Here is a 10,757-nt window from a genome sequence, read left to right on the forward strand (position 1 = left end):
CCAGAAGGTTTTTCCCATACACAGAAAATGGGGAAAATGCCAGCAGACCTAGTGTCAAAAGTGTGTGTTTGTAGACTGTAATGTTTATTTGGCAACCCTCTACCACACAAAACTGTATCACAAAAGAGACTAAGTTATTATTAAAGAACTATTTTTGTTTACTAAGTACCTTGTAGGGTTTTTTTTCTACATTTATTTGTTACATTAAAATGAGCACAGTTTGTCATGTGATTGTTGAATGAATAAACTTTGAATACAGCACAGTGTTACATTTCTGGTAAACAGAGAGACAGGAGGTTGCCTTTTTATCTATTACAAAATGCCTATTAGCTCAGCCTCCTTTTGATCTTAGAAAAAACTGCTTCTGTTTATGATGTACAAAAGCCCCAGTCCTGATATAGGCTCTATGCAGACCGCCTCACCCCTGTTGAAGTAAGTGATTGGGACCTCAGTTATTTGAGCAACTATCTTCATCACTATCTCTCCATATTTGGTGCTTAAATGCATTTTTTTTAAAAACAGAATCCTTTCTTCATTTCAAACTTGATAGACAGCCCAACAATGGCTAATATTTTAATCTGACATTCTAAATCACAGTTTGACTTTGACAGCTCATACCCAAGTTGCATGACATTATGCAGAGCCCCTCTTTGAAGAGTTCTGCAGATATTTCAACTTGAACCTCTAAACCTAATAAATGCTTATGTGTGATGGTAAATATTTAGAGACTATAGGCAATACCTGCACAAAGGATCCTGATTCTCCATTGCCTCATACTGGCCAGTTAGTCTGACATTTAACCCACACAAAATAATGGAAAAGCTTATAGGGAATTCAACTGATAAACAATTAAAGGACAGGAATATAATTAATGCCAGTCAACTGTTTTATGCAAAATAGGCCTTGTCAAGTAAACCTGATTTAATTCTTTGAATAGATTACAAGTTTGGTTGTGTAGAGGCAAAAAAACTTCTGTAAGGCATTTGACTTTTACACAAATTCAAATGAGAAATTACAAAAAACGTTAGCAGTCAGGGTAACTAACGAGTGGAACAAACTACCAAGAGACGTGGTAGATTTTCCACCTATTGATAGCTTCAAATCAAGACTACATGCCTTTCTGGAATACAGTACGTGCTTTAGTTAAACACAAGTTACTGGGCTCAGCTGGCAGGTAACTGGGTGAAATGTAATGGTCTGTTATATACAGGAGGTCAGACTAGATGGTCTAATGATCCAGTCTGGATCATGGAGCATGCAGTTATCTAAACCTGTGCAAAATAGGTGTAAAACATTACAACCGTTATTTGCACAGATGCAAATGACTACATAAAGTGCAAGTCACTGGAAAAAAACCAAACCCAGACCTAAAATGCCTGTGTGCCCCTAATCTAGTAGTGAGTCTTGTCCAGTGACTTGACTTGACAACTTGACTAAGACTATTGAAGAGAATTACTAAAATCTAGAAGTGGATAGTCGCTCACCTTAAATGACTTCCTTGGTAAGCCAATAGCACTATCATCAGATTGAAAAATACTGTACAAGAGCTGAATACATATCATTACTAAGGCTACAATTTAATCGTGGGTATTTTTTTAGTAAAAGTCACAAACAGGACACAGGCAATAACCAAAAAGTCACGGCCAGTGACCTGGCCATGACTTTTACTAAAAATACCCCTAAATCTTAGGTGCTGGGGGGGGCGAGAAGGAAGGGTGCTCCAGTGGACGCTGCTGCTCTTGGGGATGGGGGGCGGCCCAGGGCCCTCCTGCCACTGCTGCTCCTGGGGGAGGGACAACCTGGGGCCCTGCCACCACAACTCCGGGCCAGGGGGCAACCCAGGGCCCCACCGCTGCCACTCCTTCAGGCCGGGGAGCGACCAGGGTCCCCGCCGACACCGCTCCTCTGGGCCCAGGGGGTGGTGGCCGGGGGCCACGCCACCACTGCTCCGGGTGAGGAGCAGTTCAGAGCCCCGCTGCCACTGCTCTGGGTGGGGTGGCAGCCCAGGGCTTCATCGTCGCTGCTCCGGGCAAGGAGCAGCCCCGGGCCCCACCACTGCTGCTGCTCCTCTGGGCGGGGGTGGCCTGGGGCACTGCTGCTGCTCCTGGACCGCTGCACTAGGTCAGCACCCGGGACCAGTTGCCTGGGGCTGCCAGAGCAGCGGCCGGTGCAGCTGGTCCCAGGGCTGTCCGAGCAGCTGGGGTGGCCCTGGGGCCAGCTGCACTAGCCGCTGCAGTTGCCAAAGTCACGGAGGTCCTGGAATGTCATGGAATCCATGACTTGTGTGACCTCCCTGAAAGACTTTCAGCCTTAATCATTATCAATCACAACTAGAAGGGACCTCAAGAAGTAATCTATCCATCCTCTCATGCTAAGGTGGGACCAAGTATACCTAGACCATCCTTGATTGGTGTTTGTCTAACCTGTTCTTAAATACCTGATGAGGATTCCACAGACTCCCCTAGGAATCTATTCCAAAGCTTAACTACCCTCATAGATAGATTTTTTTCCTAACATCTAACCTAAATCTCCATTGCTGCAAATCCCATTACATCTTGTCCTACCCTTGGTGGACTTGACAAACAATGATCACCATCCCCTTTATGACAACCTTTTACATCTTTGAAGACTTATGTTCACCCTCCGGCTTCTATTCTCTAGACTAAAACATGCCTAATTCTTTCATCCTTCCCTCATGGGTCATGTTTTCAAAGTATCTTATCATTGTTGTTACTCTCCTTTTGACTCTCTTTCTTAAAGGGAAATGCCTACAACTGGACACAGTATTTTAGCTGAGGCCTCACCAGTGTGGAGTAGAGCAGGACTATTACCTCCCATGTCTTACATATGACTCTCCTGTTAGGCACATGTCACTCTGGGATGTATTTTTTCAAACAGCATTACACTGTTGAGTCATCCCCCAGATCCTTTTCTGCAGTACCACTGCCTACCCAGTTAAACCCCCTGTTATATCTGCGCAGTTGCTTTTTCTTTCCTAAGTGCAGCACTTTGCACTTGTCTTTTCTGAATTTTGTCTTTTTAGTTCCAGACTAATTCTCCAATTTATTTGTCTTCCCACAAGATAGGAACCCCTCCCAGCTTGGTGTCATCTGCAAATTTTATAAATGTACTCTCCACTCCATCATCCAAGGCATTAATGGAAAATAATGAATAATACCTGCAGGACCTGACTTGATACGTACTCCCAGTTTGACAGTAAACCACCGATAACTAGCCCCTGGCGGGCTGGAATGGTTTGTTTACCTGCCGCGTCCACAGGTTCGGCCGATTGCAGCTCCCACTGGCCGTGGTTCGCTGCTCCAGGCCAATGGGGGCTGCGGGAAGAGTAACCCTAATAAATGAGCATACCCCAAAGTAACAGGCAAATCTGGAAACACCAGGTTTGTACATTTTTGTTTGTTCATCCCTCCATCCTCAAAAAAAGATTTCTGTACCTGCTTCTGTACCTGTTTGCAGGATCAGGCCAAAGTTTGATTACTCAAACTCTTCCTGAGTTCCCAAGAGCTCCAAACAAAGAATACAGCACTTCTCCCCTCACCACTCCCTCCTTCTCTGCAAGTGGAGCCTGCATTGGGGGAAATGCTGCTCTTCCCTTCTCCTTTAGTCACCCTACCGGGGAACTTTCCACACGGGCTCTGCTAGGATCCTGATCCACAAAGTGAGAGAAGACAAATGGGAGGATAGACTACACCCTTTTCAAAAAAAAAAAAAAAAAAAAGTGTGCAGCAAACAATAGACTGATTCTCCATTGTTTTGCACCTTGAGTAATCATGTACAACTGTTTCAGAGTAGCAGCCATGTTAGTCTATATTCGCAAAAAGAAAAGGAGGACTTGTGGCACCTTAGAGACTAACAAATTTATTAGAGCGTAAGCTTTCGTGAGCTACAGCTCACTTCATCGGATGCATTTACACCTGTATGAAATAACTGTAAAATGCTACCAAATCAGAATGGTCAAATTTTACATTAGCTTTGCAAAGGAGCAAATGCAGTGGAGAAGCTGGTCCCAAGTACATAGCACATCTGTATGGGCTCTTCTCCCCATCCCACCCCACTATGAAAAACTCTACCACCCCAAAAAGGATACAACCAATGGCTGGCTGCAGGAAGCAGTCAGCTAATAATCTGGATGGCTGTTGCCTTGGGAGATTCCCCAGAGAGCCACCTGCTGCTTGAGGGATCTCATTTAAGAAAACAGGAGTTTGATGGAGGTAGGGGCAGATTTCTTTAGAATGAATAATGAATGGCTTGCCTCTGATCCATTAGGTAAGAAACAGCATGATTTCAGTCAACTTGCGTCAGAACTGGTCTCAGCACAGGTGGCTCAGACAACGGTAGGTGTTGCCACAAGTAAAAAAGAAGGTTCCCCTTTCCCCAACTGCTACATAAAACAACAAAATGACATACGGAAAAGCGTAAGGGGGCTCGAGTCAGCGGTAAGCAAGGACATCGCGCACAGTAGCAAGCCACAGGGGATCCTTAAAAACGGGCACTACTCTAAGGCCCCCGACTACCTGCGGGTAACAGAGTCAGGCAAGGGAGGTTGATAGCGCCGCTTTACCGCCTGCCGCTGAAGCGAGCGGGAGCCCACGAAAGCTTGTGCTCTCAGGGGCCCCAGGTCCTCCTGTCCCTTTTGCGGATGCAGACTAAGGCGGCTGCGACTCCGAAACCTGCCCCTGGCTGTGTGCTGGGGGGAGGGGGGGGGGGTCTTCTCAAACCCGCTGCTCGCTACAAGAGGCGAGTAGAGGGGTCGCCGCAAACCCGCCGTAGCCGCCCAGCGGGTGCAGCAGGCTGGCCGGCGGCACGATTTCCCCTCCGGAGACCGGGTCTCACATGACCTGCCCTGCCCTAGACTTTGAGAAGCGGGCTGCTCGCACCGAAAGACACGCGCCTCCCCCCCCCCACGAGCAAAGCGCCGCCGCCGCCGCCGCCCCCGGGATCGGTCAGCGGTGACACTTGGCCCACGGCCAGCTGCGGCTGCCGGCTCGGAGCGGGGCCGCTAGCGGCGTTCCCGGGCGCACGGACACGCAGCCTCAGCGCCCCCCCCCCCCCCGGGAAGCGCGGGACGGGGCCGGCACGGCCGGGCTGAACCTGGCGGCGGCGCGGGCGCTCTGCGCTGCTCTGCTCCCCGGGCTCCGTGCGCGCGGCTCGCTCTCCCGCCCCCCCCCCCTTGGCACAGCCCGGCTCCGGGCGCCAGCGGCCGGAGCAGCCCGGCCGCACGGGGCCCTCCCCCGGGCCGCGGAGCCGGCGCGGCGGCGACTCACCAGAAGAAGAGCCGGGAGCAGAAGTTGGCAGCCCGCAGGGGGTTGGGCTTCTCCTTCGGCCGCGGCGCCTCCATCCCCCCCCCGCCCCCGCCGCGCCAGCCGCTGCTCTGTCACCTGCTGCCGCTGGCTCGGCCGCTCCGTGGCCGGCCCGCGGCGTGCAACAGGCGTGGGGGCCGCCGGGCAACAGCGGCTTGCCCGGCTCGGCAGCGCAGCGCCGGCGCCGGAGGCGCTTCCGGGAAACCTGACACCCGGCCCGCCGCCCCTGCAGAGCCCGCCCGCCCCGGGTCCCCGCGCGCTGCACAACTGCTCCTCGCCGCCCTGTTCAAGGTTGCAAGAAACGAGGCCTCCCCATGGCCGGTCAGCCTGGAGATCCGGGGGGGGGGGGGGGGAGTTGTGACGTGGCCTTCATTGCGGGCAGGGTTTCAGCCTAGATGTTTAAGCCCCCATCCTTCAAACGCATGCACGCCCGTCCTGGCGCTGGCTTCTGCTGGTTCGCTCAGGGACGCGAGGTTTCTGAGACGCCGAACTGTTCCCGGGCTTGGGCCTTAGCAAAGGCAGTGGGAACCTGCAGGAGGCCAGCTCCACGGAGCAACTTGCAGGAACGAGACCATAGATTAGTGTTTTTCAACCTTTTTGCATTTGCAGACTCCTAAAAAAATATTGAATGAAGCTGTGGACCCCTTTGGAAATCTTAAGACATAATCTGCAGACCCCCAGGGCTTGCTGGACCACAGGTTGGAAACCACTTCCTTAGATTGGCAGCTCTTTAGAAGAGAGGCAGTTTTCCTACATGTTTGTACAGCGCCTACCCCTTTTTGCGCTACTGAAATACAAATAAGCACTAATTAGATTGCAGTGGACAGCTGCAGGAGGAAAACACCATCACACCTAAGCTTAAAGTATCCACAAGACTTTAAAAATTTGAAATAAGACAAATATAACTGCTTAATGCTTCTGAAGCATTTTATCCAAGCTTTCCTCCAGATATTATCAGAAAATTTTATTTCCAAATCTCAGTTCCAAGTCCCAAGTTAATTGCTGTGATAAACTTTGCCTGGTTTGGTTGCTACATGAATGAAGACTTTATAGTCTGAATGTGCATGAGTGAAACATGGTCTTGAGTTCTTAGATATTAATGAAATTGATTGTCCTGCAAGTGAAAGTGTTCCAAATCCTTGTAAATGATTACATGGTGGTAGAACAAAAATGTCTAGTTCAATATATCAAGAAGAATAATAGCTTAGGCCAAACAGAACTTCTTGAAACAACTGTAAAGAATGAGTTAAGCTCATCCTCACTGTGGCTTTTATAACTTATATATGATATTTCTAGGGCCCTTCATTTCAGTTTTTATTTTATTTAATTTTTCCCAGGAATTTATCAGTGTTTATTGTCCCAACAACAAAAACAGGTGAAAATCGGTGCAAAAAACTATTAATAATTTTTCTGGGTAAATATTGGGGTTTCTTTTGGTGGACGGAAAGGGGAAAAAAGTTTTCAGTAGATTAATGCTTTGAATTGTATTCATCAGTGTGGTTTGCTGTGGAACTAAAACAGAACTCAAAACACAATGCCACATCTGAGTTTAAGAAAACAATGCATCTCTAATCCCCAAATAAAGCTTTTCATTTGAATAAACAGTTTACTGTTGCAGACTTAGAACTATTAGCTAATAAGTATTTATATTTAATAATTGGGCCACACCATTTGCAGACATACATTCAACTTCATCCTTTTCTCCTGTTTTTCTTTTAATAAAACTTTTGAATACTTCCTTATGTTCTGAAATGTATTCTAACACAGATTTTCATTTTCTTCCCATTTTAGTGTGTCAAATCTTTAAACTGTCATCTGCTAACAGTCTGAAATGTGTATGTGGTGGGCGTAAGATTCACCAGTACATTCAGATGTGCGTGCACTTCAGAGCATGTGTGCTTGTTTGTTTATTGTGTGTATCTTCTAAACTAATGCATAGCCTTCTTCAACAGGCAGCTTTGCATATACACGCAGACTAAAGTATTATATAATACATATATCTCATACGATGTATTGTATTTTCCTAATAAAACAAGTTATTTTGTATATATTTGAATGATACAAAAGTAGGGTGAATCAAAAAAAACTGAATAATTCTTTTTAAAATACCCAGGAATTTTTCAGTAAGAATCAGTTGAAACTGAAAATGAAGGGGCTTAGGTATATCTAATGCTTTGAGAGTTATTGTGGCCGACCATGAATGGGTGCTGCTGAGAAAAGTAGGTATGATACACTAACAGATACAAAGAGAGAAGTTGTTAGAAAACTACATTTTTTAAATTGATACAAATATGGGAGAGGAATCTGAAAAGAATCATAAGAATACTTACCTATTTAAAAATAAATCTAAATAAAGCATAGGGCTTTTCCCAGATCTGATCTTTGCTAGGTCAGATAGTGCACCCTCCTAGTAGTCAGAGATTGTTTCCTATGCTATATTTTGTAGTGCTCAGCTAGAGTTAGATTGTTTCAGGGAAGGAGGAAGGAGACTGAGATGGAAGTCTCTGCAAGTTCTGCCCTCCCTTTCATGATGTCTGACTTTTTCTTCTAGAATGATCAGCAATGAAATAGTTAGTAAGGCTGCCATTTAAACTATCATTATAGCTTCCAGATACCACACTGTTGAGATGAAAGAGGACAGTTCAGGCTGTCTTTGTGGAGATTGAAGACACTACATCAATTCACATTTGAAAGGTTTAGAACCGTAAAGCTAACAAATCCCATTTCCCCAAAGGTAAGCTCTCATTTAGTAGAAACTGATGGGACTGACAGCAAAGTGCTGCTCTAGTTTAGTGTACTGCTGTGTCCCAGCTCAGTCTGTCCCCTGGGATCTTGGGAGGAATAGTATACTTCTTACTTGTTGGTTATAGAGGGCTGAAGTAATGAAAGGACTTTAATTTTAGATTTCAGAAAAATGTATATTATAGGATCTGAAGTATTTAGATCATCTCCCAAAACATACAAAGCAAATTCTGCCCCTCAATAAATCGGTCAATTCACTGCTTTCAGAGGATCAAATTTGTCCAACTATGTACCAATAGAAAAGTTAATGCTATAATAGGGGCCAATATAACTCCCATGGACTTCAATGCTATTTGAATTAGGCTCATGTGGCTAAGAAAAGAATGGGATCACCAAAAGTGATATGTAAATTTTAATCTTAACCTGTATTCATAACCATCCTTTTCCTGGGGCAAAATAGCAAAATCTAGTTGCTTGTGAATTACAGTTGTAAAAAATAACCATTTTTCTTATTGTCGGTATGATATTAAAAATATTCTCTGGTTAACTTCAGTCATTCAGAAGTCTTTTGCAACAATGCAATATCAGAAAGTGACTTTCATTTTTTTATTTGTAAAAAAATAAAACCACAAGAAGTAGATTATTGTCATTCCACTGAGTAATGGTCTTTCCATAGGTTGGCAGATGGCTTACAAAGGAAGCTGAGTAATCTGTCAGTCAGGGTTGAAATCAGAACCTTACACCTAAAGCACATCTTGAACTTGCATTTCTCTTATATGTGGAGTGTTTGAGAGTTTCCAGATTTCGAACAATTTTGTAGTCTCTGTTCAAATCTTGACTGAATACTGGACACTGTGAAATCAGTTACTGTGAAGTATATCTACTTATAAAATTCTTTTGCTGAATGTGGATAGATGGGTTCACCTGTCCCTATTTTAATTTTCGTGGGAGTTTTTCTCTTCTGGAAACTCAGGCATTCTGACTCTATCCAACTTTCCCAGTGAATTTGCTTCTAGAATAAGTTGTAGCTTTATCTGATTGGATAGACTGAAGTGAATTAAGTGTCATTTCATAAGAGATTGATTGTCTGTTGCTCTTGCAGAATTTTGGACAGATTGTCTACCATGTTTAAGACTTCAGACCGGGAATATCTGGGTGATCCAGATACAGTTTAAAGATGTGTTTGAAAAGGCATCTTTGGGTAATGACAGGAGACTGTGTATGTAAGTATTCACCAAGGCCCTGCCACAACATTCTGCCATTTTCTTAAATAGGCAATAGGCACAGAATGTGAGCCCTGTTTGGGAGAGATGGATCGGTGACATACTTTTCACACCATGCTCAGTAAATAGGAACGGTCAGTCCAAGTGGATGGCATATCCATCCTCTTTTGAGATTTAGTTGGTTTTAAGTTTTCATCCTATTCACTAAGAAATCCAGAGCTTGCTTTTCCCGTATTATTTAGAACTGAAATAGTTTTAGAAAAGTTTGGGGGTTTTGCACATATAAATTAGTCCAATAGCATATGAAAGCATAAATTCCCTCTTCTGACCCACAGCCCTGGGGGCTCTGCAGGATGCCAAGTTTCCTTTACATATATATAATCTCCTAGCTCTTTTAGAAGGTGCCACAAAGGGGACTCTTCTATTTACCATCAGTGTGACACATGCTTATGGGAATCTCACGCTCATTGACAGAACTTTAGAAGTTTCTTTTCTATCCTTTAGCTAGTATTTGTTCTTCCTTCCCACGCCATACTCAGAGATCATTGAGTAACTAAAAGGAAAGCCCTCATAGACCCAGATTCCAAGATGCGAAACATATAATATCAACCTCTTCTCTGACCCCATGCTCCTGTGAGCACAACAAATTACTCATCCATATGCCTCCTCCCTCTTCCTTCTTTGTTTTCAGTCTCTCGAGGTTTTGTTCTGCACCATTAGATTTTGCTGTAGTGCCTTTTATTTCTTTTGTTTTAAAATATAATAAAAAGATGTTTATACAAGGCTCTCTGTGCTGTAACATAGTTAATACTACAAAAAAACTCAAGCAGCATTAAAATAGTTATTCAAAAAGGAACTTTGCCACCTACAGAAAGTTCTTTACCATCCTTCCATCATTGTGAGAAGCATACCACTGGCCCTCTCAAAAAGCCCTTTTGAACAGGCACCTTTTGCAGAAGGTCACCAGATTCACGCTATTTTGGATCAGGGGGAGGAACAAGTTTCAGACTTCTTCTTCCCTGTCCCCTCCAATCTGTAACTGTCCCAGTCATGTCTCTTCCCATTCCTAGTTCCTTGTCCCTGTCAGTTCTCCTTATCCATCCCGTCCGAGTCTCCACTCCTTCTCATCCCAGTCTCAGTCTCATTACCCTAGTCTCACCCTCCAAGTTTATTATCTGAGTCCCAATCTCTCCCCATATCCAGTCTCCTTGCCCAGCCAATCCCACTTCCCGCCACTTCCTGGCTCATCGTCCAATCTGTCTCTTCCCTCTCTCCCCATTAGCTCCCAGGATCCCTCCCTAGGTTCCTCATCCAATCTCAGTCTCCCTATCCACCCCATGCTCAACTCCTTGTCCTCCATCCTACCCCTTTCCAGTAGACTCACAGATGCTGCTACATGAGGCAACCAGGAGAACTCCTAAACTGGGGGCCAAAAAGACTAATTGAAGATGTGTATCTTCAACCACAGGAG

At 45.2% G+C, this 10,757-nt stretch overlaps 1 protein-coding gene across 8 annotated transcripts in view; it reads right to left on the reverse strand.

Annotated features, from left to right (window-relative positions):
- The window catches only part of ABCC4 (ATP binding cassette subfamily C member 4), a 199,697-nt gene extending 194,145 nt beyond the window's left edge, over window positions 1-5,552 (reverse strand). For 2 of the 8 annotated variants that reach the window (XR_005295451.2, XM_043504668.1), the window contains exon 1: window positions 5,286-5,552. Coding sequence is in view for 6 of the 8 variants with exons in the window: in XM_043504668.1 (XP_043360603.1) it covers window positions 5,286-5,359 (74 nt within the window). In the remaining 2 variants the exon portion in view is untranslated. The remainder of the gene's footprint in view (window positions 1-5,285) is intronic. The other 6 variants (XR_005295447.2, XM_043504664.1, XM_038420547.2 and 3 more) reach the window with 6 other exon arrangements.
- Between the last annotated feature and the right edge of the window lie 5,205 nt (window positions 5,553-10,757).

The sequence above is a fragment of the Dermochelys coriacea genome, chromosome 1, assembly GCF_009764565.3.
Source record: "Dermochelys coriacea isolate rDerCor1 chromosome 1, rDerCor1.pri.v4, whole genome shotgun sequence".
Taxonomy (NCBI): domain Eukaryota; kingdom Metazoa; phylum Chordata; order Testudines; family Dermochelyidae; genus Dermochelys; species Dermochelys coriacea.